This window comes from Annulohypoxylon maeteangense (assembly GCF_022496945.1).
Source record: "Annulohypoxylon maeteangense strain CBS 123835 unplaced genomic scaffold GGS22scaffold_16, whole genome shotgun sequence".
In the NCBI taxonomy this organism is placed as follows: Eukaryota; Fungi; Ascomycota; class Sordariomycetes; order Xylariales; family Hypoxylaceae; genus Annulohypoxylon; species Annulohypoxylon maeteangense.
The window spans coordinates 399,830-426,322 of record NW_025953263.1 but is presented as its reverse complement, the minus strand read 5'-3'; the positions used below and the strand labels follow the sequence as shown (position 1 = coordinate 426,322).

Sequence of the window (26,493 nt, the reverse complement as noted above, 5' to 3'; positions counted from 1 at the left end):
TAACCATGGGCAAACAGGAGAATGCTACCAAGTCAACGCCAAGTTACAAACTGGTATAATATGTCACTAATAATGATCTCCCGAAGGATATCGAGCTCCCGCCATTAACATGTAGAACCTGCGTTCTTGCGTTGGGAGAGGGTGGGATATGTAAGTGTATACCTAGTACGCAGAGACCCCATATAAATCGTCTAGCGAATACAAAGGAGACCGAAGTGAGGAATACAATGGCAGCATAAAGTAGAAACTTCTGATTTACAGTGTCCGTAGGGCAAGAGCGAGGCCGAGGACATGTAGAGTTATCGCAGCTACTCTGTATTTTAATACTGTCAACCCAGCATACTAGGTATTCTTTTACAGTGGACTTTCCCCGGAGAAAGAGCGATGCTTAAGATAAATATGTAGTCGGCAGCCGTCGCCGAGTAACAGGTACCTACCCTAGGTACCCGACGCCCCACATTATTAGCTGTGCACGCGCCAACTAACACTCGATTGGACCCCTGTCGCCCGTACTAATCATACGTAGCCCCGAACCTACAGTAGGTAACTATTGAGACGAGAGCTATCCAAAGTTTCGAAGGCGGCGCGCGCAAAAGCTGCTTTACACTCTACGATCTCATTAACTTCACCAACCAAAGATTGATTTCTTCCTTAGATTCCCTTCATTTAATGCGATCAGTCATTTGGAAATCTTAACCTCTATACTGTTGATACCAACGGTATTTTATTCTACGCGTTTTGAAGCTGCGAACCACAAGTCGCGCTGTAATTCTTAGGTACTCGCATACGCAACGAAGATACCGCAACTCTGCATTTCTTTATTTCCACTCGTTCAGCACCATCTAACGACCACCGAGTCGCCTTGCGCCGCTGCGATACTATCGTTACTGACCATATTCCTACGCGAAAAAAGCTTCTAGCAGGCGAGACCACCGATGATCACGACTACCTGAGAACATAGCGGCTTCGCAGACGCCCACAATGCCGGGCATCGTGGAGCCAGAATCCACCGAGAAGGGCGATACTCCTGCCGACCTTCCTATCGATGATACCCCTTCGCGTCCCTTCATAGTGCTGAAGCAGGATGTCGAAATCGAAATCGACTTTGCTCGACAGCGTGTCCACGGCCAAACCGATATATTTATCGGTACTCACGATCAGATTCCTGTTGTCTACATTGACGCCCGCCAATGCGAAATCGATACATCCCAGATTACAGTTAGTAACTGCAAGGTGGAAGCATCGTATTTAGACCCGTGTGATTTACTACAGACCCCTAAGAATTACCGCTTATCGGCATCGCACTGGGCAGTAAAGAAGCGCCGTATGAAGCCGCTATTACACCACCGACGCAAGGAAATTTCAGCTGTTGACCATGAGCTTAAGTGCTGCACCCCGCTTAATGGGTCTATCAGCGTAAAACTTCCAACTAAGCCTGACATCATACTGAAGAATCAATACATTCCGAAGCCAGAGCAGCAAGACCTCCTAATAGATAGCGAAGGCAATGTGGGCTGCTACAGAGTCCGTATACCTTTCAAGGTGAAAAATACGTCAGACGGTTTCCAATTTGTCGGCTGCAACGAACGAGATACTCGATACCCCCACGTTTATACGCGTCATTCACTCGAACCTGGTACCGCGTCCGCTATCTTTCCATGCATTGATGACCCTGGCTCCCGAAATTCGTGGAATATCTCCGTCACATGTCCTCGCACTCTTGGCGATGCCTTTCGCCGAACATCTGTGGCACAGCAATCAAAGGGCTTTGGTGACCCTAATGGAAATCGCAAGAGGAAGCGTGACGAGGAAGATCCCCAAGATTACGAGAATAGTGGAAGCTGTGTTGAACTCACGGAAGAAGACAAGATGCTGGATTTAACAGTTGTCTGCGCTGGGTATCTTACCGGGGAAGTAGTTCACAAAGACGATAGCACGAAGAAGACGATGTCTTTCCTTATCGAACGTAATAAGGCGGTACAGCACGTCGGCTTCGCCGTTGGTCCCTTCGAGCATGTGGACTTGTGGTCGGAATTTAGGCGAGAAGAAGACGATAACAAGCTAAACCGCAATGCGATTAAGATACATGGCTACTGTCTTCCAGGTCGTTCTGAAGAGGTCAGAAACACCTGCTGTACCCTCGTCACGGCAATGGATTATCTGGTGCTCTCATTTGGACGGTTCCCCTTTGAGAACTATAAGATCTGCTTCGTCGATGACATGATTGAAGATACTATACCACTATGTGCCTTCTCTTTGTGTAGCAGCAGGCTACTCTATCCCCGAGACATCATGGAAAACGAAGTTGAAGTTGTGAGGAAACTGACGTACTCGTTATCATGCCAGTGGTTCGGAGTCAACATTGTCCCCAACACCAAAGCAGACATCTGGCTCGTCGTCGGGATTGCGTGGTACCTAACCGACCATTTCATGAAATACTTGTGTGGAAATAACGACTTCAGGTTTCGAATGAAGTCGATGGCAGACAGACTTGTCAAGCTTGACATCAGACGGCCGTGCCTGCAAGATCTCGGCGAACATCTTTACTTAGGCGACTTTGAGGTTGATTTTATGAATCTCAAGGCACCTTTGGTCCTATTCATCCTAGATCGACGAATTTCTAAGTCAGCGAGTAACATGGGCGTGTATAAGATAATTGGCAGGATGGTTACAAAGGCTAACACATCCGGCCAACCGTCCGATGAAATTCTAGGAGCAGACGCCTTTCGGAGGGCTTGCGAGAAAGCCGGGAATCAGAGACTGGAGCCATTCTGGAACCAATGGGTACTCTCGTCCGGCTGCCCTAGGTTTGATGTGAATCAGCGGTTTAACAAGAAGAGGCTCTGCGTTGAGATGACTATCCAGCAAAAGCAAGACGCCGCCTACCGCGCTGTCAATATACTAGACAAGAACGATTTTTGGAGAGGTGTTATGGAAGAGAGCCATGCTGTCCGCGCTGGCGAATTCCAGCAATCGTTCACTGGACCAATGACTATTCGAATCCACGAGGCCGACGGTACTCCCTACGAGCACATAGTAGAACTACGAGAAGATACCGCCAAGGCTGTGAAATTCGAGATCCCATACAACACGAAGTACAAACGACTCAAGAGGAATCGTCGACAACGTGAAAGACAAATGGCCAACAACTCAAAAGCAAATGACGATGCGCCTCGAGATCTTTATTATTTGGGGGATGTAATGCAGCATCCAGATGAGATGGAAGCCTGGGACTTCCGTGAGTGGGATGATGAAACTGAAACGAAGATGGACCAGGAATCCTACGAATGGATTCGCATGGATGCTGACTTCGAGTGGATCTGCGAGATTCAAACCAACATGCCTGCTTATATGTACGCATCGCAATTGCAGCAAGATCGAGACGTTGTCGCACAGCAAGATTCAATGTGCTACCTCCATCGAGCATTCTCCAACATTGGCACACATCCTCTCATGGCGACAATCTTAGCACGTACCGTCTTAGACGCTAGGTACTACTATGGAATTCGCCTAATGGCAATCGACGAGCTTCCTAACCACGCTACTACAGAAGCCACCAACTGGGGACTCAAACATCTGCTTCAAACTTACAAGCACTTCTTCTACGATCCCAAGACGAAGGATCCTCTCCCGAATGACTTTTCGGATAAGCGACAGTACTGGGTACAATGCGCTATTATAGAAGCTATTGCTCGCATTCGCGGGGAAGATGGCAAGTGCCCCAAAGAAGTACGAAGGTTCATCCTTGAGCAGCTTCAGCGCAATGACAATAGTTGCAATATTTATGCCGATGATCTGTACATCTGCGTTTTAATCAAGGCTTTGGCTATTTGTCAAATTCCAGACAAGACCAAACAGAAAAAACCCGACTCCTTCGAGCCCGTGGATGTCGACGAGGACGAGGACGAAGTGATGGCCGAGCCTATCGATACTGAGCCAGAGCAGTTTTGCGAGTTAGTACTCGAAGAGATTGACCGCCTCCGTAGGATGGATGAGCACTCACCGTCGTTCGAGAACTGTTTTACGATCGCCGCCCTTGATGCTTACTGTCGTTTGATGAAGGCAGAAGTCATAAAGAAAAACCCAGCCAGATTCATCGAGTACCTACAGGACAGAACTTATGATCTCGTCCGTATAAAAGCTTGCGAATCTCTTGTGGAATTAGGGATGTTGGCCAATAGACACTTTGTCCGAATGTTCCTTCTCATTGCTAGCACAGACACTTCGCCGTTCGTTCGAGACCAGGTTTTCAAAGTATTGTGCCGTGGACTCGCTAGCGTGGCTATTGGAGAGGGCGAGCAGGCAGAGGAGAAGGCACCAATCCAGCCAACAGAAGACGGTCTCATCGTCGAACAAGATGATGCGGTTATGGAGGCGAATAAGAACGCGAAAGCTCGTAAGGAGGACCTTTCCGCTGCCCTTGCAGCCTTGAAAGCCGAGACCACCGATGATGAAGACTTGCAGGAAGCTATTTGGAAAGCAATGGACTCGCCCGTCCTCACTACTACAGAACAACTCAAATTCCTCGAGCTCTGCTCGGTGTTGTTTGACGAAGATCAGTCATTGATGATGTGCTTCCCTTACCCTAGTTACTGGAAAGTTGAACGCGGAGAGAAGATTCGGAATAGATGCCTCATGAAATTTAAGCGGCGTTATAGAACAAAGCCGCGAAAGCCTCGAGCCATTCCCAAACCGCCTCCGCCCAAGCCTGAGCCTAAGCGAACCATTACTTTGAATCTTAACAGGAGCATGAGTATGAGCGCGAAGGCAGCAACACCAACAGCAGAAGCTCCACCGCCACTACATTCAGTTGCTCCCACTCCCAAACCCCCGGCTACCGCTTCCACTCCAAAGGTGACTATTCCGTCCTTGAAGCAAGCAACTACATCAAAAGAAAAAGTCTCTACACCTACTATAAAAGAACCAACCACCCAGGAACCCGCGCCGAAGAAGCTGAAGCAGTCCATCGCCGCGTCTGCGTCGCGAAGTGCTACTCCGTCAGCATCTCAGGATAAACCAAAGGAAAAGTCAAAGATGGGCGAGTCTCATAGGGATAGTATCTCTGTTCAGCCCCCCGTGCGGCCTACTATTGAGTCTCAACAGCCCGATTCAAAGGCGGCAGTCCCTAAGACCAACGGAAGCACTCTCCCGACACCTGCGAAGCTTCCGAAAGCTCCAAAGCCTCTCAAACGAACGAGCACCGAGAGCGAAGATCCCCGGCCAACCAAGTTTGTAAAGCTTAACACTTCCAAAATCCCCAGGAAAGAGTTAGAGAAACTTGAGAAGAGACCGAAGGCGCAGAAGCCGAAGAAACTGGTTACGGTGAAGTTCGCCGCCTGGGATAAACTGCGTAAACGAAAGAGCAAGACACCCCAAGCTGGCTCGATTCGTGCTACGGCTAAGCATCGTCGACCCGATGAGAAGCATATCGGTAAAAGCCCGCGTCCCTCCATCGGCCCGGCCTCGCCCGCGCCCAGGATCTCAGAGTCCTCCCAGGCTAGAGCATCTTCGGCAGCCGTATCATCATCCCAGAATCAGACTGCTACTCCTAACAGTTCCTTCAAGTCCGCATCCCAATCCTCCCAATCAGGCGCAAACAGCGAGAAAAAGCGAAAGCCTCTCCCAGAGATGCGCAAACCCCTCCCGTCGTCGGCACCGACTAACAATCCTACGCCGCCGTCGAAGCAGCCCTCATCCGTTCCAGCTACGGCGTCGAAGGCGCCCACAAAGTTGAAGATCAAATTGAAGGCTCCCACTTCGGGGTCTAATTAGGATATGGACACGCGATAGTCCACCAGCTAGGATGATTCGTACGATCACGGCCGACTTATTTTTGTTTTCTCGTCTACGGTATGCGGTGTGGGATACCGGCCGTGACGGCTAGTGGTCAGAAATCACCACATCACTCTGCACCTATGGTTTTTTACCTGAATTTTTTGTTTGTTCGTTTTGTTTTTTCTCTATCGTGTCTTTTTGCATGACAGGGCATGGCATTGGCGTTGGGAAATGGAACGAGAGGATATGACAACCCCAAGGCCGAAAAATGCGTTCTGTTTCCTTTTCCCCTTTCTCGAGTTTGTGTTGTGTTATGTCATCAGGTCGAGGTTCTATTCTGCCGTTGCTTAAGTAATTCCTTAGGTAATGCCTCTTAGGTAATACCTTAGGTAATACTGCTTAAGTAATTCCGATTAGGTAATGGGATGGAACAAAACTCCTTGAGCCACGGGACAGAATGAGGAATAAGTACGGATGGCAATGGACATACGAGGACCGAGCACACACTACAAAATACCACTACGAACCTACGAATTCGTTACGTCTACTACTCCCCTAGACTACGATATACCGCCACCTCACCTACCTACTACAGTTTGTCTACTGGTCTCTTACGATGAGGAGGGAAGGAAAGGGATGGATCAGGGATGGGAGGGGACGTCTGGGCTTGGTGGTGCTGTGGTGTGTGGGCGTGTAGGAATCGGGATGGTGAAATCACATAAGTGCGTTGAACAAATGAGATTTAAAACATAATTTGATTTTAAATGTGTGAATGTGATGCGATGTTTAGTGTTCACCACTCGTCCCTATAATGAAATGGGACTAAGTAGTAGGCTTGGCACACTATATATCCATGTGGTAAGTATAGCATCTCTGACATCGTATCCTATTTGGTGGATGTGATGTAGATGATCTATACGAATACCTATCCACAATATGGAAGAAGCAACGGCATCATCTACCATAAATATTTCCCCCCTAAAACGTCAGATGTATTCGCCCATTCCTCAATGCTCTATCCCCGAAAACCTTTTGGCTTCTTACATCTAACGTAACTCAAAAGAGGTGCAGGCCCACCTCTCCTCCCACTGAAATTTGTCCAAGCTAATTGTGATATGCTGTAATGAACAGTTGATTAGCGGTTGGCTCCTATCTAGAATAGATGTAAAGATTCATAAGAGCATATAGCATACCTCGATATTCTCCATCAGAAAGGCTTAGGAATCGAGCGTAGACCGTGACTTAGCCCATAAACTCAGGAGCTCCCATAAATCTTTTCCTCAAAGAACCGCTTTCTCTCCTCATCACCCTCCTCTACCAAATGAATTAACAGCGCCCATCTCCCACCTCATGCCTAACTTCCCACAACGATCATTGTCTGGCCTCTACTTCCACCAGTTACGAGTTCTCTCGCATTTAAACCACTCTGCCAGGCAAAGTCTACCTATAAAATAGGATAACGTTTCACTGACAAGCAGCTAGCAAAGTCCCAGGCAGATACGCACCGACAGGAGAGCCACCAACTACCATGCAGACACAGTAAGTAGCGACACGGGAAAGGTATCCCAGCCCTTCATTTCACTCAAGAGACGAGGCAAGAAACCTCGAGTCCAGCATAGCGTACACGAGAGTGAAAAAGAGCATATCCAAGACCTCCAACTCCCATTCCCAATCACCTACATACATCAATCAGCGCCAAAATACACAAGACTCAAAAGGGATATATACAAATCGTAAGGACCAGGCCGTGTCCGAGCGCGCCCCTACCGCCGTCTCGGTCCCCCTCCCGCTCCCGCATTCGCCCCCGTCCCAGATACCCCGATCCGCTCCTCCCTGCTCCGCGTCATCATACGTCCGGGCGCTGGGGCTGGCACTGCTGATGGCTCGTTGCTCCCTTGCCGACTTGTTGCTGTGCGTGTTCGTGGCGCGCTTACGGTTTGCGTGCTGGAGCCGGTGATCCGCTGCATTCGGGTTTGGGGGGCGGTGGGGACGGGGGTTTGTTGTTGTTGTTGTTGCTGTTGTTGTTGTTGTTGTTGGCTTCTGGTTGCGCGTACTTGTTGCAGGTACGCGGCGCGCACGGCGCCGGGAGAGACTTCCCGCGTTGTGAATTGGTCCCGGGCGGCGCGGCGGGGCGCGGTTATGAAGGGGTCGGTTACGTCGGCGTCGTCCACGTCGACGTCTACGTCTTGCATGTCTTCGTCGTCGCCTGCGGGGGGCGGGGACGGGGTTATGGAGGGGGAGGTGTCCATTGCTGTTGGTTGGGGTTGGTGCGAGTATGGTTGGTGAGAAGCTGCTCGGGAGGGTGCTTGGGTTTGTGGTTGCGATTGGGTTTGCGTCGCGTATCGTCGGTCTTCGTAGGACGCGACGTCCTCGGCTGTGAGTGTGAGGGTTGTTGGCGGTCGGCGGAGCATTGTTGGTTCGGTTTTGCTGGAATTGGTGGTGGTGTTTGGAATGATACCGAGTGATTCTTGATAGTAACAGAGACAGTAAAGATACCTAGTAGGTAATGTTTGGGAGATTGATATCGATATCGAGTAAAGAAAGCCTCAGTTGAGTCTCTATGCAAGATAATTTAACAGAAGTAGTGGCAGTACCTAATATCTCGGTAATGACCTATGTTGTTGCAAATGTTGGTGTTGAGCTTAGAACATAGTGAAGATGGCGGCTATTAAAGTTACTATTCTATGAAGCAAGGTAAATAAAGTTTATGATCTTTTGATGCTACCTGCGGGGTCGACTCTAGGGCTGTTAGTGGTGTAAGGTGGGGTACCTATCCATGGTAGTTCAGCCCTATATTAGTGGATACATCCATTGCAGTACTCGCTGTAGGCGCCTACGTGTGCTGTAAGTGGTGCTAGCCCCGTTAGCTTTCTACAGAAGCACCTTCACCTATTTGATCCCCAGGTGGCCTGTTTACTGTACTAAAAGTCGATGTGGAAGGTATGAAGAGTGAGGCGTATAACTGGTATATGAAGAAGTTATTCCCATTTAGTCCCCTACTTTACTAAGCAGCTATATCTATCACAGAGCATAGAAATAGGGCGCAGAATATTGGAAATTGAGAACTATCAATGACTTTGGAATGGCATGAATACAACTGCTCGCAATATTGCTGACTTCAAAGTTACTAAGCAAAAGAGAGACGATTACGTAAATACTTAGGTAATCTATTTCGATGTCTTAGGTAAGCCATTCCGGAAGCTTAGTCATTTTAACTTGAGTAACACAAACATTCTTTCGTTCTTATTATCGCTTGAAACTCTATAACTCATATCCCTCATGCTTATAATTTCGTTAGGATATATTTATCTCCATCACCCAGAAATCCATATCTTTGACTTATTTTACGCAATGTCTTCCTCGGGTGGTTGTATATGGGGAGCAATAAGCCTCTTAGGTGGCCACTCTGCCGCCTCAAAATTGCATTCTAGATTATGAGTGCCAGATCCTAGGATTTGACCTTCGGTTTCGTCAATGCAGACATCGTTCCTGTCGTCTAACGGCAAAAATACCCTCGCACTGGAATTTGGAGGAATAGTCAAAGTCATAGAAAATTTCCCGTTAACCACTTTCCACCTACAGCTTATCAGACCGTACGGCCCATTGAACGACACGTTTGCATCAGTGATGTTGCCGCCAGGGATAGGACGAACAAGAATCCGTTTCCAGCCCGGCTCATCTGGACTGATGCCGCCAACTGTAGCGTGCAACCAGTCTGCTATAGATCCTAATGCATAATGGTTGAAGCTAGTCATTGTGCCTGGATTAATGGAACCGTCAGGGAGCATAGCATCCCATCTTTCCCAGATGGTAGTGGCACCCATGGTCACCGGGTATAGCCAAGATGGATTGGTCTTCTCAAGCAGCATCCGATAAGCGAGCTGTGATCGATGCACTCTGGTGAGAGCATGAGCGATAATTGGTGTCCCAGCAAAGCCTGTAGCAATATTGAACCTGGCTTTTTGGACCAGCTTCGTGAGATCATGCGCTGCCAGGCTAAGTTCTTGATAACCTGAGTACAGCGAAAATTCTATGGCTAGTGAAATGGCTGTCTGCGTGTTTGACACAAGCTTACCAGCCGGTGTAATGTATTTGTGTTGGAATTTGCGCCTTAGATATTCCGTCTGCAAACCGTATTTCTCGGTTAGGTCAGCCTTCCCCAAGACTTTACAGATCTCGGTGAAAACTTCAGTGGTATGGACGAGATACGCATCTGCGACGAGAATTGTGTCTGTTGGGCCGTTTGACGGATCATTAGGGGGTGCTTTAGGATCTAGCCAGTCACCGAGCTGCCAATGATCTTCATCCCAAAGACCATCATGCCCTCTTTTGACCCCATTCTCGAGCCATTGCTGCATACTCGAAAATTGACGAGAAAGGATTTGTTCATCTTTAGAGAACTGATAGAGAACGTGTGGGGTTAAGACAACAATATCGTCCCAAATAGCTTCGGGCATGTGTGGCCAACCTGACATTGGGATCTCGGGGCATATAAACGGCGGAATACCGCCTCGTCCCTCTTGTAGCTGCTCTGCCGCAAGATCCTGGAGCCAGTCTTTTAGCATTCCGACCGTATCAAACAGGAAACTAGCTGTTGGGCAAAAAACTTGAATATCTCCTGTCCAACCAAGCCTCTCGTTCCTTTGCGGGCAATCTGTAGGGATCGAGAGAAAGTTACCACGCATGCTCCAGATAACATTCTGGTACAGTTGGTTGACCAAAGCATTGGAACAAGAGAAGTCACCTCTTCTCTTGAGATCTGTGTGCATGACCTGGGCAGCAAAGTTATCCTTAGAAAGCAAAGGACTGTCTTCCGGCCAGCCGTCTATCTGCAAATAACGGAAACCGTGGAATGTAAATTTCGGGGCCCAGTTCTCAATCACATCGCCGGCTGATATGACCGTATCCGTTGCTTTTGCTAATCTCAGCGGCCGTATTCCTAGTTCACCATGCTCCATGACTTCGGCATGCTTGAAAGTCAACCTGGTACCCTTCGGAACGTCAATCTTATGCACTTGAATCCTGCCTACAAGATTCTGGCCGAAGTCGATGACGGTGTTCCCACTCTTGGTCTTGAATAAGTCAACTGCCTCTATCGTTTGAGTAATGCGAACAGGGGGTGCATCTGGAGCAACCAAGTTTGCCGAAGGCCACGGAACTATGGTTACGGGCGTCCAGTCCTTTGCAGTCGACGAAGTAGTAGAGATACTCCACGTTCGATCTTCTAGCTGAGCATCATAGACCTCCCCATCGTATATCTCGCTGGATTGGATAGGACTACGGGCGCACCGCCAACTTTCATCAGATACTACGAGTGAGGGGGTCGACTTGTCATCGCCATAGACTTCGAGTTGAGCCAGCGCAGCTAGTCGATCCCCGTATAGAAACCTAGTGCCTCCTCGAAACCCGAGAGTACCAGCGTACCAGCCTTCTGCGACCTCGATAGAAATGACGTTCTTTTCTTTGGGGTTCAGCAAGGAAGTCACGTCGTGAACTCGATAGTTTAGCCTATGCTTATAACTAGTCCAACCGGGAGCCATTTCCTCGTCGCTCGTAGGTTTGCCGTTGATATACGGCTGGCAAACTCCCATCGCAGTTAAGTATAATCTCGCATGGAATTTCTCGCCTAGCGAAGCATCCAAAGTGAATTCTTTCCGGAATCGCAGCGGCTGCAATGGTCCATTTGGTCCAATCCTGGTAGATGAGGTGATGAATGATGCTTTCCAGTCATCGCGGTCGAGAAATCCAGCTTCAACTTTGCTCGCTGGAGACCATGTCGTCGGAGACACCGACCCATTTGCGCATTTGCCATGGCTACGGACTCTGACCACAGCACTTTCCCTCGATTTCAGCGGTCGTGCTGGCCATGGGACAAGTACCGATTCCCTTGAAAACGCTGTGACATGTTCGACTTTTTGGTCGGCTGACCATGTGATTTCAATCTCATATCTTTTCTGGTCCCATCCTGCTGGTGTATCAGGGGCTACTACAAACTGCCATGAAATTCGAGGTTGCGAGTAGCCAAGGCCGAACCCGCTATGGTGGTGCTCAAAGGTCGGGGCAGTTAAAGTAGGAGCCGACATCGTGTCTGTCCAGTTTTCATGCTAATACTACCATGGACATATGTGATAAAGTGCCGTTCTTATTGAAGATTATAGTTAGCAGGACTAGGTAAAATGCATACCCATCGATACCTAAACATCAGGAATAGTTTCTTCGTCTCCTCGCCTAATGATCAAATTAGGATGCTTCCTACAACCTCGGCCTGATTTATCCCCGAGACTTGGGGTCATCCCCAAGCAGCCAAGATCCCCTAAAAGATTCCTAGGATTAGTACTGCGGAGATCCTGGAGAACGCTACGCGTCTCCATACGGGTCCTCGCTCAGCTTCCGATGCGTAGCCTCTGCAGCTGAATATTTTCCTAGCTAAGCTAAGAGACCTATCGACTATTAGGGGCTGGGGAGATTTTTTCGGGCCAGAGATGTCCGCAAGAGCACGTCGACGACCTCGGGTACTATCCCTGACCGTCAAAAGACAAAAGGGTTAAATGGCCCAACATGGATTTGAACAACAGTATCCTGATCTTTGATAGTGATGAAAAACCTCCTTTTTAACTTAATATCATGGCGCGCTTTCTCATTATTGGTATTGCATTGATCGCCGCCTTGGGCGGGCTCATCTATGGCATAGACAGCGGTGAGCAACACTGCTCTCATCAAAATCTTTATATCAAATGTAGACTAATAGGTGGCAATAGGTATCATCGGGACGACCTTGGGTCAAGATAGTTTCAAGCTTTACATGTTTGGACCATCTAAAGCAAACGCATCTCTCTCAGGTAACCAGCTTCCCCTATTCGAAGCATGAATTACATCAACTCAACGGTTATCTAGGTGCAATCGTCTCTTGTTACAATGCCGGCCAAGCTCTTGGAAGCGCATCTGCAGGCTACCTCGCCGATAGATTCAGCAGAAAGTATACTATCCTTATGGCTGCAATTCTTGGTAAGTTGTCCGCTCTGGGGTAGTAGCTTTGGAGCCACAGACTAACTTGCTGTCAGCTGCGGGAAGTGCAGCAATACAAGCTGGTGCCATAAACATTGGGATGATGGTTGCCGGCCGTGCCATCGCGGGCTTTGCTTGCGGGCAGATACTAAGTGTCGTGCCGGTCTACATTTCCGAGATCTCACCCCCAAAGCAACGAGGTTTTGTCGTCGGCTTGCAAGGAATGGCAATCGCTTGCGGGTTTGCTGCGGCCAACTGGATAGGATATGGAGGGTCATATGCCTCCGGTAATGCTCAATGGAGAATCACCCTATCCATGCAGATACCAGCTGCTGTCTGTCTGGCTATTGGAATCTTATTCGTTCCATTCTCTCCTCGATGGCGTAGGTTTCTCAGACGAATAATGTCCACGGGTGTACAAATATACTAACAGGTTATCCACTAGTAATCCAAAAAGATCGCTTTGAAGAAGCACAACGAGGTATGTATTTACTACAACCTACCTTATACCTACCCAGCTAATAATCATTGTAAAGTCCTATTAAGACTCCACGATGCAGAAGATAACCACGACATCGTCAACCAGGAGATCATCCAGATACGGGAACAAATCAATCTCGAGAAAATGCAAAACGACTCATCTTGGTTCTCAGCAATCGCCAAGCTCTTCTCCCGACAATACGTGCGCCGCACAGTAACAGCCTCGTTCATCCTCGCGATGACCCAGCTCAGCGGCTCGCAGATCATCCAGAACTTCCAGAACATCTTCTACGCAACCGCGGGCTTCAAGGGGCAGCAAGCTCTCCTGATCTCCGGTGTGTACGGGATGATGGGCGTGATCGGGCAGGTCCTATACCTCGTCTTTGTCGCAGACAAATGGCCCCGCGCGAGGACAATGTGGACTGGGTCCCTGGTCCTGTGCGTGATGATCGCCATCTGCATGGCGCTGAGCGCGGTGTACGGCGGACAGAGCGGCGGCGACCTTTCGGGTGCGAGGGGCGCGATCGCGTTTATCTTCCTGTACTCGATGGCGTACGCCGTGTTCTTCAACGCCGTGGTGTGGGTCCTTACCGCGGAACTATTCCCATTCTTCCTCCGCTCGAAGGGCGTTGCCGTGGCTGTGTTTATAAAGGCCGTTGTTGCTATTGTGCTATCCCAGATCACACCGCTCGCTATTGCGGCTGTTAGTTGGAGGTACTATTCCCTCTTCATCGCGACGAATTTCGCGGCCGCGGTTGTCTATTTTTTCTTCCTGCCTGAGACGTCGGGGAAATCACTTGAGGAGATTGCGGAACTGTTTGGCGATACGTTGGCTACGGGCCATATTGGGGAGATTGATGTCGATGCAAAGGGCATTGAGTTGGGTGAGCCGATTGTTGAGACGAGGAGTAGGGTTTAAATATAATATGTGAAAATGGAATGGAATGATTTGGCGGGGTGGTGATGACATATCAGCATGATATCAGCATATATGCTATATTTGAATAAAGTTTTCTTAATAATATGAAATTAGCGAGTGGAGAGCTTTTCAATAACTCAATTGAAATAGATCCACTAAAACTTTCCAATCTCTAAACTTTTAACGGAACAAAACTCATACACAAGACCTACCGATTTCACCACGACATGCCGCATGCTTAATCAAATACTAGATATTCTTGCATATCTACATATACGCGACCAACTATAATCCCTCAAATGAACGCCCACGCCCTCCTGACCGCTCAAGGGTGGCGGGGCACCGGGCACTCGTTACACCCAACAAGCGACGATAAGGGACTGAAGCACCACCTACTGATCAAGCGCAACGATGACGGGCGCGGTCTCGGAAGCAAAAAGGATCACAAGCAAGAAGCATGGTGGCTCAACGCCTTCGACCAAGCCCTCAAAGGCATCGATACCAAGACCGGCACGATGAAACAGACATTGCGCGGTGGTGCGCTGGAGAAGATCACAGCGAAGGGCGCGGCTGGGAAATATACTGGCACGAGCGGTTTATACTCATGCTTTGTAAAAGGGGGCATGATGGAGGGAACCGTTGGGGTGAAAATGGTGACGGGATTGCCTACGCCGCCGGAGAGCGGAGTGGGCACACCGGCTGCCACGAACAGTAGCACGGACGAGGACGAGAAAGAAGAGAGGAAGGAAACTAAAGAGGAAAGGAGAGCAAGAAGAGAAGCGAGGAGGTTGAGAAAGGCGGAGAAGCATAAGAGGAAAGATGCGGAGGAACGGGCGGCAAGGAAGGTCGAGAAAAAGAAGGCGAAGAAGGCTGAGCGGCAACGGACTCAGGCTGGTGAGACTAAGGAGGAGCGTCGTGCGAGGAGAGAGGCGAGGCGGAAAAGGAAAGAGGAGAAGAGGACGCAGAGGGCGAAGTCTGGTGGATGAGAAGGCTGTGGTTTCTGGGATACAGTTACATGAGATCATCTTCCTGGTCTTCTGTGAAAGGCGCTTCTGCTGTTGAGGTTTTCACATCTTACGAAGTCCTCCACTTCGTCATATGGGGGGTCGACTAGACGGCAATCCGACAGACGTATATGCCGAAGACTACCTAGGTGTACAAGATGGTATATATCCAAGTTGCCATTTATCACAAGAGGATGAACAGCTCGCTTATTCTAGTTCGTGCTCCTCGGTGGTAGCCGGCGTTCCATAATACCTCTGGTATTCGAACAGGATAACGATATATATGGTTACAATAGAAGCAAGCGATAGCATGACAATGGCAAGGATCTTCGACGTGTTTTGGTCGTCGTCTTGTCCATCTCGTTTGAGATCATCCATATTTTCCATTCGTTTTCGGTAAATGTCTAAGGTGGCTCTAGGAAGGTGATATGTGAATATGAGTAATTTTATTATGTTTCCTTAGGGATCGCTCCTGGTTTGTTGGACAACAACCAAGGTCGTCTCTCCCAGAAGTCGTCCTTTATAATGTCTACATGATCAACCAACACTCTAGCTTTGGCACGGCGCTTCTTGATATTATCCTCCTGAGTCTTGGACTGTTGCACTGGTTCCCCTAGCTGATCAACAGCTGTTGCCACGTCATGAGTGCCTGGCTCAACGAGTTCGTACTGGTCATTGTCAGTATGTGGTCATGCCAAGTGTTGTCGAAGGTAGAACGAACATCTCGATATACTACACTCCCCTTCTTAAAGATCTCCGGTTCGTTGTTGTAGTTGATGTGGAATCTCGAGAATAACATCTCGTTCTTATCAGCAGCGAGGGTCCCCTGGATATTGATCAGTCTGAGTCTGACTTCTCTGCGGAGGAATGGCGTCCTACCGATAGCAACTTCTCTGCATCCTTCGCATTGACACCTCCTATTTGGACAAGCGACCAAAATGTAGTGTTGTATAGATTGTTGATGTGACCTTTGAGTTGATTAATGCCACGGACTTGGCAAGCCACTTATGGAATACTTACAGTCTGCTTGGCGCCAGCTCATATAGTCGCGTAGGTTTTGTACGTTGGGGTAGCAAACGGCTCGGCCATCAAAGCTAGGAAGGGGAGGAGATAATGGCGTGTCTGGGAAATAGGTTGCCCATAGATGGATATAATAGGCTGTGAATGTTGAGACAATTGTCGAAACTATCTTGCTGTATGTCTCAAATAAGTTACCTTGATATTTTCAGGTATCGTAACCTTTGAGAAACTTACCTGGATCTCCTTTCAAACAGAGCACTTGACTTGTGGAAAACGAAACTGAATTCGTCGCTAACGCCATATGCGATTGTAATATCATGGATCTCACTCACGACTGCTTTGGCAGCAGCATTCATCAAGTCAAGAGCTCTACGATCATTGGGTTTTTCGAAATTATATTTGGCGCATAGTCTACCTCACATAATAGATCAGAATGAGACTATAGATGCAGGGTTATCATATAGGGATTTTACTTTGTGAAGCCTCTGCCATCTATTCTAACCACGATCCAGGTATTGGGCAGTAAGTGGTCGATTTGCTCGAATTGCTTGACATATTCGAATCTGAACATGAAGAGTTAGGTATTGATATTATATCTAGAAGTTGATCTGAAGGGCGTAGCCTGCCTTGAATTAGCCATCACACTTATTTATCTGTAGACAACTGCTGGTAAACGATGTGATATGGCATTTGGATAGTTGAACGGATTAAAAGTCGTAATTTTGAATTAACAACCCGACGAATATATAAAATAAATGTACGAAGTACCGTCCGGCGTAAGTAACGGGGCACTTGTACCTAGCTTCAGCGAGTACATCCGTCGATCTACGCTCTAAATTTGTGCTTGATTTGATAGTGGGGAAGCGGTAGCGGGGATTCCCTGCCTACCTAGATCCTTGCAAAAATGTACAATATCTGCATGAGCTGCAAGGCTATCAAGGTACCTACTGCTGCATATTTAACGGGAAGCAGCCCTTGATAATATTATCCATTGATTCAAACCTCGAAATTGTTATTATCTTAAAGCGACATAAGATCCGATTCGTCTACAAACAACATTGAACTAACACGTCATAAACCCAATTACCTCTCCTACTGAATCACGGAACATGATCGCGTCAACATGAATCTGTTACTTTCTGACGATTATCTACTTCAGGATTATCCTGAGAATATCACCAACACAATCCGATCAGGTCACACAACATGCCTACGATTCAATCGAAAAGGTGACTACCTAGCTTCGGGTCGTGTCGATGGCACTGTGGTGGTTTGGGATTTGGAGACCATGGGTGTGGCGCGGAAGTTGAGAGGTCATAGAGCGGCTATAACTTCACTTAGTTGGTCTAGATGTGGTCGTTATTTGTTGTCCGCCTGTCAAGGTTGGAGAGCAGTTCTGTGGGATCTACAAGATGGGACCAGGTTTCGAGAAGTGCGATTCCGTGCGCCCATTTACACGGCAGATTTGCATCCTTGGAATCAGTAAGTATAGCTCGGCAACAGTAACATCATTTCCATGATCGCTAACCATAATGTGAATATAGTCAAATGTTCGTAGCATCCATATTCGACGAACCTCCATCGCTAGTCGACATGACCGGTCCGAGCGACGTTAAACATACACTCCCCTCTGCGCCAAAGCGTACTAATACCGACGCCGACGCAGCGACCAAGGAGAAGCAAGCGAAAGAAGATGCAAAACAAATGACTACGGCGACAGTGTGGACAGCCACTGGAGACCATATCCTCGCGGGTACAAATAAGGGTCGCATCAACATTATAGACGCTACAACTCGCGAGATTATATGGTCAGAGAAGATATGTAGTTCTGTAGTAACTACGTTACGATTAACGGGATCTGGGCGTGAATTACTAGTTAATTCTCAAGATCGTATCATCAGGACTTTCCATCTACCGAACCTCGCAGCAGAAGACCTCGACCCAGATACGATACAGATGCCACTCGAACACAAATTCCAGGATGTCGTTAATAGACTTTCTTGGAACCACGTCACATTCAGCGCCACTGGAGAATACGTAGCCGCGTCTACGTATAACAATCACGAATTATATATATGGGAACGAAACCATGGTAGTCTGGTTCGAATGTTGGAGGGCCCCAAGGAGGAACAGGGCGTCATTGAGTGGCATCCGCACAGGGCCGTATTAGCCGCCTGCGGGCTTGAAACCGGTCGCATTTACATTTGGTCGGTAACTACGCCGCAGCGCTGGTCGGCGTTGGCACCGGACTTCGTCGAGGTGGAGGAAAATGTCGAGTACATAGAGAAGGAGGACGAGTTCGACATTCATCCCCAAGAGGAGATCAATAAGCGCAGGCTGGATCAGGAAGACGAGGACATTGATGTATTGACCTTAGACCCGAGTAAAGGTTACGACGAGGATATCGATGGCGCGGGATTTCGAATGCCAGTATTATTCAATCTCGGCGAGAGTGATAGCGAAGAGGAGTTCGTGGCGGTATCGACAGGTACCGTGCGTCGCAGAAGCCTAGGCGAGGGTCAAGAGGGCGAAGCTCCCGACGAGGAGAAAGTAGCCGGAGGTAAGAAGGTTGCTGGGAGGGGTACAAGAGGCAGGAAGAAGTAGAGTAGCAACAATCTGTCAATACCAAAGATATTCAGTATACTTGATTGCAATGAAAAATGACATGAAAATCCTAAGCATATCCATTTCTACCAATCGTTTCTAGCTGTTTCTGTGTCTAGTAGGGGAATATCTAACAAGGTGAATAAATAAAGGTACATAGAGGTATATAATGTTAGCTATCCCTAGACGTATTCAAGTATTTAGTACCTGATACCTAGCCATATGCAATGCCGATCCGCGCAGTCCGCGGCATACAATCGCACTTGCCAATTGATTCATCGGCTACCGGGTAGTTGATGTAGCTAATATGTACGAGATAGTTGCACTGTATGTAGCACTTTCCAAGGTTGAATGTTGCACCGGATGCTGGCTCTGGGTTGATTTTCGCGTGCGGGGAGATACGTACCTAACTACGTACCTATGTACCTTACTAAAAACTCGATGTGTGTGAATGTATCAAATCAGCCGCATGGATAAATTTACTTCCGAAAAACTTATTGTTCCCAAAACAGTTTAGCGCGTTCTCGTGGCGACCGTCTTGCCTCACCATCTAGTCAGTCTCCCGACTCTTTCTAAGAACACAGCCATTCAAACCACAACAACTTTTTCACGATTAACGGAATACCTCAACGCGCACCCTGCTTCGCATCAGCTTTCCTGTTGCGACTTTCAGGAATCGTTTGTCGTATCGAGATAGTGGTTTTTTCTTTCAATCATCGCGATTATTTCGTCGACCTTACGCGCGCTGGATTAATTATAATCATTTTCCTCGGGCCTTGGGCCTGGTTGGTAACCACCTCCAAGTACCATCCGACGCGTCTACATTGACGAATAATTCCATCATTCTTTACACTTCTATTTGAGTATCTTCGTTTTTCTCTTCTTTTTACCAATCGAGAAGCCGCTTTACGAATAACGAACCGAACCTTATATCGCGCTCATTTTTCACTTTATCCTGCCTTTGTCTCCGACTTACCTGGACACACTCTTTTTACCTCGCGCATCGATTAGATTTTCATTTGCGATATTTCTTCGCATTCCATCATCAACTCATCCTTTTACAAATTACGAACCTATTCACTTAAAATAATCAACTAGCTATTCTTTTAAGATGGCGAACCTCTACTTTGCGCACTCCGATGCGCCCCTCAAGATCATTAAGGAGATTGTCTTCAGTATTCAATCTCCTAAAGAGATCAAGGACCAAAGTGTCGTGCAGATTATTCATCCTGAGACTATGGATGAGACTCGAACTAAACCAAGAATACAGGGTTTGAATGACCCTCGCCTCGGCTCGCTGGACCGCCAGTATAAGTGTGCGACCTGTTTGGAAGGCATGAATGAGTGTGTCGGTCACTGGGGACATACTGAACTAGCTGTGCCAGTCTATCATCCAGGATACCTGAAGAAAGTCAAGAGAATCCTGGAGATTGTCTGCCACTCTTGCAGCAAAGTGCTCGATGACAGAGTCAGTTTTGTCTTTGCTTTCTGCTTAAATTGCATTTTCTTTGAGCTAACTAGCTTTAGAGCAACCCAGAGTTCTTAGCCGCAGTGAGCGCGCGAGACCCCAAGAAGCGGTTTCACGCTGTCTGGTCCGTCTGCCAGAAGAAAAAGTGGTGCAATAATGAGCAGGCAAAAGAGGACGAAGAGAAGGAGTATGAACCCGGCTCTAAGCCGAAAGGACACGACCACGGTGGATGCGGTAATATGCAACCTGTTGTCCGCCAGACGGCTTTGCAGCTCTGGGGCCATACGAAGGCTATGGGTGAGGATGGCTCCAAAGGAACCAATAAAGAGCTGTTGAGCCCTGCCAAGGTCTTAACTATCCTCAAGAGAATTTCTCTGGAGGACATGCTAGACATGGGCCTCAACCCCGACTTTTCTCGACCCGAGCATATGATCCTCACTGTGCTGCCTATTCCACCACCTGCAGTTCGACCCAGTATTTCGATGGATGGAACTGGCCAGGGTCTGAGAAACGAAGATGATCTGACGTACAAACTCAGTGACATCATTCGTGCCAACAGCAACGTCCACGAGGCTATTCGAACAGCTGCGCCGAAGCACATTCAAGACGAATTTGAGCAGCTTCTTCAGTACCACGTCGCCACTATGATGGACAATGACATCGCTGGCCAGCCCCAGGCTCTTCAAAAGAGCGGCCGTCCTGTCAAATCCATCCGAGCTCGTCTAAAGGGAAAGGAAGGAAGATTGCGTGGTAACTTGATGGGAAAACGTGTCGATTTCTCCGCACGTACCGTCATCACGGGCGACGCCAATCTCTCGCTTGACCAAGTTGGTGTGCCTAGAACCATAGCGAAGACTTTGACGTACCCCGAAACAGTTACGCCATACAACATTTCTCGTCTACACAAGCTTGTTCAGAATGGTCCCAACGAACACCCTGGTGCTAAGTATGTGGTTCGAACGGATGGTTCGAGGATTGATCTACGCCACCACAAGCGCGCTGGTCAAATTAACCTTGAGTACGGTTGGAAAGTCGAACGACATCTTCAAGATGGTGATTATATTATTTTCAACCGTCAACCGTCACTCCACAAGGAATCTATGATGGGACACAGAGTTAAGGTGATGCCTTATTCCACTTTCCGACTGAATCTCTCCGTCACTTCACCTTACAATGCCGATTTTGACGGCGACGAGATGAATCTTCACGTTCCTCAAACCGAAGAAACGCGGGCTGAAATCCGTGAACTCTGTATGGTTCCGCTGAATATCGTTTCTCCCCAGCGCAATGGACCGTTGATGGGTATTGTCCAAGACACCTTGGCTGGCGTGTATAAGATGTGTCGACGTGACGTATTCCTGACCAGAGAAGAGGTCTATAACATCATGCTGTGGGTTCCTGACTGGGATGGTGTCATCCCTATACCTGCTATCCTCAAGCCCCGACCTCGTTGGACAGGAAAACAGATCGTGAGCATGATCATTCCCAAGGAGATTAGTCTCTACACCAAACCAGGATTGAAACGCCCTAAATCATTCGACAACAGTCAGTGGAACCCTGCGGAAGATGAGGGTTTGCTCATCCAGTCTGGACAGCTGCTCATAGGCGTTCTTACAAAGAAGAATGTGGGTGCTGCTAGTGGCGGCATTATCCATCTGTGTTATAACGAGCTCGGTCCTGACGGCGCGATGGCCTTTCTTAATGGTTGCCAGCGTGTTATCAACTACTGGCTCCTACACAATGGTCATAGTATCGGTATCGGCGATACTATCCCAGATAAGGTCACTATTGCCAAGGTTCAACATGAAATTGACCAGCAAAAGGCCGAGGTGGCAGATTTAACCCTCCAAGCAACAGCCAATCAATTGGAAGCTTTACCTGGTATGAATGTTCGAGAAACATTTGAGAGCAAGGTTTCTAAGGCTTTGAACTCTGCGCGAGATAAGGCCGGAACTGTCACGGAGAACAGTCTCAAAGACAGCAACAATGCCGTCGTCATGGCCCGCTCCGGTTCAAAGGGTTCATCTATCAACATCTCACAGATGACTGCTCTCGTTGGTCAACAAATTGTTGAAGGCAAACGTATTCCTTTCGGTTTCAAGTATCGTACTCTTCCTCACTTTACCAAGGACGACTATTCTCCCGAAGCCCGTGGGTTCGTCGAGAACTCATATCTGCGTGGTCTTACTCCTTCAGAATTTTTCTTCCACGCCATGGCTGGTCGTGAAGGTCTCATTGATACAGCCGTCAAGACGGCTGAGACTGGTTACATCCAACGTCGTCTTGTCAAAGCCCTCGAAGACGTATGTGCGCGATATGATGGAACCGTCCGTAACTCGCTTGGCGATATCATTCAGTTTGTCTACGGCGAGGATGGGCTCGATGCCATGTACATCGAGAAACAACCTATGGATCATTGGGTCTTGAAAGAATCCGATTTCGAGGACCGCTATCGTCTAGACGTTATGGAAGGTATTCGTGCTCCCGTGCTCGACGCACTAGAGTATGGTCAAGATCTTGTTGGCGACATGCATGTGCAGGAACTTCTTGATCTGGAATGGGAAGCCCTTTGCCGGGATCGTGAGTTCTTGCGAGAATTGAAGAAGAACTCCGAGAAGCTCGAGGATATGTTCCAGCTTCCTCTCAACATTGGTCGATTGATCGAGTCGTCCAAGAAGCTTCTCAAGGTTGATGACACGAAGAGAAGTGATCTGTCTCCTCAAGACGTTATTCCCATTGTGAGAAGTTTATTAGACCGTTTGATTATGGTTCGGGGTACCGACGACGTCTCAGTAGAGGCTAACGACAACGCTACGAAGCTCTTCAAAGCCTTACTGCGTTCGAGATTAGCTTTCAAGCGTCTTGCGGTCCAACACAGGCTTAGCAAGTTGGCTTTCCGACATATCATGGGTGAATTAGAAACCCGTTGGTCTAAGTCCATGGTGAGCCCCGGCGAGATGGTTGGTGTTTTGGCAGCGCAGTCAATTGGTGAGCCTGCCACGCAGATGACACTAAACACATTCCATTTCACTGGTATTTCATCGAAGAACATCACGCTTGGTGTTCCACGTCTAAAGGAAATTCTCAACGTTGCGAGTAACATCAAGACACCTTCGATGATGGTGTATCTAGACGGTTCCACATCCCAGGAACACGCGAAGACGCTCCGTAGTGTGGTTGAACACACTAATCTACGCTCCGTCACGGCAATGACGGAAATTTACTATGATCCTGAAATCGACTCGACCCAAATTCCGGAGGATGAAGATTTCGTCACGTCCTACTTCCTGTTGCCTGATGATAGTATGCCAGATCAAAGTAGACAATCGCGATGGCTGCTTCGATTTGTTCTAGACCGACAGAAGATGCTCGATAAAGGCCTGACTGTAGAAGACGTTGCTATCCGTCTTCGGGAAGAATATCCTAGTGATCTAGCTGTCATTTGCAGCGACAACAACGCGGATCAACAAGTAATCCGCATTCGCCCGATGCCGGAGGATAAAGACGATGCTGAGAAAGCTATCGAAGATGACGTTATGCTGAAGCGATTAGGCGAACATCTTCTAGAGAATCTTACCTTGCGAGGAATCAGGGGTATCGAACGAGCTTTCCTGAACAAGGGAACCCGAATAGCAATTGATAAGCATGGTGCCATGATCCAGGCCAAGGATACCCCGTTATGCGAGGAATGGTACCTCGATACTCAGGGTACAGCTCTTCGAGAAGTTCTCGCCATTCCCGGTGTAGATTCTAGGCGTACTATCACGAACGATTTGTACCAGACCGTCGAGGTTTTTGGAATTGAAGCTGCACGACAGGCGCTTCTGAACGAATTGAGACGAGTGTTAGCCTTCGATGGTTCATACGTCAATGAACGACATCTTGCTCTATTAGTCGATGTTATGACGTATAGGGGTAGTATTGCTGCCGTTACCCGTCATGGTATCAACCGAGCCGACACCGGTGCGTTGATGAGATGTTCTTTCGAAGAAACAGTGGAGATTCTCCTAGAGGCTGCTGCCATGGGCGAACTTGATGACTGTAGAGGTATATCTGAGAACGTCATGCTTGGTCAACTTGCTCCTATGGGTACTGGTCACTTGGACGTTTTCCTCGATCCTAAGATGCTCGAGACTGTTATTTCGGATAACTCCAGGATGGGCTTAATGCCTGGTATGACCATGAAGGGAAGCCCGATGGAAGGTGCGGCGACTCCATACGATACAGGATCACCAATGGCAGACTCCGGTTATGGAATCTCCCTCGCGTCACCGTCGATGGGAGCTGGAAATTTCTCGCCCATCGTTGGTGCCGGCTCGGATTCGCCTTCAGGCTTCGGAACAGAGTATGGAGGATTCGGTAGTGCAAGCCCGTACGGTGGACGAAGTCCTGGTGCCACCAGTCCATTCTCTGGTGGCGCGTCACCTTCGTCACCTTTCAGCAGCTATGGCGGTGGAGGTTACTCGCCTACTTCCCCTGGCGGTAGTTATTCGCCTACATCACCCATGATGGGAACTCGCTATGACAGCTCGCCGCGGTTTAGCCCGTCGTCGCCATCATTCTCCCCAAGCTCGCCTCAGTTTAGAGGTGTGGGTGCAACAAGCCCCTCGTACAGCCCTACCTCACCAACTTATTCACCCACGTCTCCTACATCTCCGAGACATTATTCTCCGACGTCACCTAGTATGAACTCCCCCACATCGCCCAATTACTCTCCACAGAGTCCGACGTATAGTCCCACGTCACCTAATAATCATATGGGAGCAACGTCACCTACATTCTCCCCAGTCTCTCCTAATTACTCTCCCACGTCGCCTATGAGTTATTCCCCAACTAGTCCGCATTACGCGCCTGGAAGAGCGCAACAGTCGCCAACGAGTCCTCTGTACTCGCCCACGGTTCGTTCTAATTCCCGATTGCTATGATATGCATTTCTTACTAACACTGCATGTAGTCTCCTACATGGTCTCCTAAGGAACCTGGCGCTGGTGGCAGTACTAGCCCGAAGTAGTACGTATTTGCATCTATTGTATGAGTTCATGACGATACTAACCAGCTACTGTAGCTCCCCTACCTCCCCTAAGAATGATTAGTCCTCTCCTGCATAGTATACATCCGGCGTCATGCGTATTCTTCATATTCGCATTTAGGAGTTCTTTTTCCTCTCTCTTCTGCCTTCTCGTTTTTACTCGACCTCTATAAGAGGCATAATGCATCATCAAGGAGGGAGACATATTCCTTTGGCATCGACATAAGACTAGAGAGAAGAGCAACAAATCCCGAAAAGTTTAGGCGAAAGGGCAATGGTCTTTTAAAAATTTTCTTCTCTGGTTTATTGTACACTATTCGCAGAGGCATGATTGATTTATACGTTCTTGCTTTTTGCTTGATTTACTCTCCCCCAGACGCGACGCGAACGAAGGGCGGCAGATTGACATTCCGCCATAAACACATTTCTTCTTGGTCGTCTAGGGAGGGCTCAGTGGAGACGATGACGAGACGAGAGCTTACGAAGTGGGGGTTGAGTTATTGTGATCGGAAGGGCAGATAGGGCCGGTGGCTACACTCCAGATAGTGAAATGCAAGGCCTTTTTTCCTCCGAAATGAAGGTTTGTTCATGTGTAATAATACCCTCACACTATGCGGGCGTAGTTGACGTAGCTCGGCTTTTTCGCCTCTGCGTAAATGAGTTTCGGAGGTTGATTAGGTATTAAGTCGAATCAGTAAAATAAAAGTACTAGGTAGTAATGGGTAGTAAGTAAATGCCAGGTACGATAGTAATAAAACGTTGTTATTAAATTTGCCCCTATTCGTACGGCCGACTGTGGTTTGAGGTTTGGTGCTTTTTAGATTACGCGGGCGGTATCCGCCTCTTGGACTTGTGTCAGGTGAGGCTACTATCCAGGTAGGTAATGACATGGGGAATTTTCCAAAAGTGCGTAATTACGATGCCGGCTACGTATCTCCAGAGGTTTTCGCGGCTTTGCCACACGTGGACATTACACATATTTCGCTAACTACTAGGTACTGACCCAGTATCTACCTACCTACCTACTCATGCCTTACTAACTACATGACGATGTTGTATTCCGAGATGTCACAACTGTCACTCAGGTTGGGGCCGATTCTGTTTCAAATGTCGGACTAGAGAATTGTGTAAGATTCATTCCACGCACGGTTAGTTAGTTAGTTAGTTAGGTCTAGGTAGGTCGTTAAGT

At 48.2% G+C, this 26,493-nt stretch overlaps 8 protein-coding genes across 8 annotated transcripts; 5 read left to right on the top strand and 3 right to left on the bottom strand.

The window, feature by feature from the left end:
* The first annotated feature begins 839 nt into the window (after nucleotides 1–839).
* Nucleotides 840–6,011, top strand: GGS22DRAFT_49209 (uncharacterized protein). The gene has a single exon (XM_047967238.1). It carries the CDS (start codon nucleotides 982–984, stop codon nucleotides 5,770–5,772), a length of 4,791 nt encoding a protein of 1,596 aa, XP_047816051.1. The 5' UTR covers nucleotides 840–981; the 3' UTR covers nucleotides 5,773–6,011.
* An 889-nt stretch (nucleotides 6,012–6,900) lies between these two features.
* On the bottom strand, nucleotides 6,901–8,453 carry GGS22DRAFT_49203 (uncharacterized protein). The gene has a single exon (XM_047967237.1). It carries the CDS (start codon nucleotides 8,184–8,186, stop codon nucleotides 7,539–7,541), a length of 648 nt encoding a protein of 215 aa, XP_047816050.1. The 5' UTR covers nucleotides 8,187–8,453; the 3' UTR covers nucleotides 6,901–7,538.
* Nucleotides 8,454–8,952: 499 nt separating this feature from the next.
* GGS22DRAFT_170470 (bacterial alpha-L-rhamnosidase-domain-containing protein) lies at nucleotides 8,953–12,020 on the bottom strand. The gene has a single exon (XM_047962444.1). It carries the CDS (start codon nucleotides 11,856–11,858, stop codon nucleotides 9,120–9,122), a length of 2,739 nt encoding a protein of 912 aa, XP_047816049.1. The 5' UTR covers nucleotides 11,859–12,020; the 3' UTR covers nucleotides 8,953–9,119.
* A 2-nt stretch (nucleotides 12,021–12,022) lies between these two features.
* GGS22DRAFT_195952 (general substrate transporter) lies at nucleotides 12,023–14,179 on the top strand (the record flags this gene model as incomplete). Its single annotated transcript, XM_047965748.1, has 6 exons — nucleotides 12,023–12,472; nucleotides 12,534–12,614; nucleotides 12,670–12,780; nucleotides 12,837–13,163; nucleotides 13,226–13,261; nucleotides 13,317–14,179. Exons 1-6 carry the CDS (start codon nucleotides 12,400–12,402, stop codon nucleotides 14,177–14,179), a joined length of 1,491 nt encoding a protein of 496 aa, XP_047816048.1. The 5' UTR covers nucleotides 12,023–12,399.
* Nucleotides 14,180–14,364: 185 nt separating this feature from the next.
* GGS22DRAFT_170465 (uncharacterized protein) lies at nucleotides 14,365–15,559 on the top strand. Its single transcript, XM_047962443.1, has one exon. The coding sequence runs from the start codon at nucleotides 14,479–14,481 to the stop codon at nucleotides 15,163–15,165; it is 687 nt and encodes a 228-aa protein (XP_047816047.1). The 5' UTR covers nucleotides 14,365–14,478; the 3' UTR covers nucleotides 15,166–15,559.
* Nucleotides 15,560–15,632: 73 nt separating this feature from the next.
* Nucleotides 15,633–17,033, bottom strand: GGS22DRAFT_195950 (tRNA guanylyltransferase; the record flags this gene model as incomplete). Its single annotated transcript, XM_047965747.1, has 7 exons — nucleotides 16,830–17,033; nucleotides 16,677–16,766; nucleotides 16,438–16,614; nucleotides 16,204–16,376; nucleotides 16,063–16,151; nucleotides 15,905–16,009; nucleotides 15,633–15,851 (listed from the first exon to the last, which is right to left on the bottom strand). The coding sequence occupies exons 1-7, from the start codon at nucleotides 16,841–16,843 to the stop codon at nucleotides 15,633–15,635; spliced, it is 867 nt and encodes a 288-aa protein (XP_047816046.1). The 5' UTR covers nucleotides 16,844–17,033.
* Nucleotides 17,034–17,172: 139 nt separating this feature from the next.
* On the top strand, nucleotides 17,173–19,145 carry GGS22DRAFT_49169 (WD40 repeat-like protein). The gene is made up of 2 exons (XM_047967236.1): nucleotides 17,173–17,685; nucleotides 17,748–19,145. The coding sequence occupies exons 1-2, from the start codon at nucleotides 17,327–17,329 to the stop codon at nucleotides 18,805–18,807; spliced, it is 1,419 nt and encodes a 472-aa protein (XP_047816045.1). The 5' UTR covers nucleotides 17,173–17,326; the 3' UTR covers nucleotides 18,808–19,145.
* A 254-nt stretch (nucleotides 19,146–19,399) lies between these two features.
* GGS22DRAFT_170462 (beta and beta-prime subunits of DNA dependent RNA-polymerase) lies at nucleotides 19,400–26,099 on the top strand (the record flags this gene model as incomplete). Its single annotated transcript, XM_047962442.1, has 4 exons — nucleotides 19,400–20,275; nucleotides 20,335–25,173; nucleotides 25,230–25,285; nucleotides 25,341–26,099. Coding segments are annotated over exons 1-4 (5,276 nt in total), but the record flags the coding sequence as incomplete, so codon positions are not given.
* Between the last annotated feature and the right edge of the window lie 394 nt (nucleotides 26,100–26,493).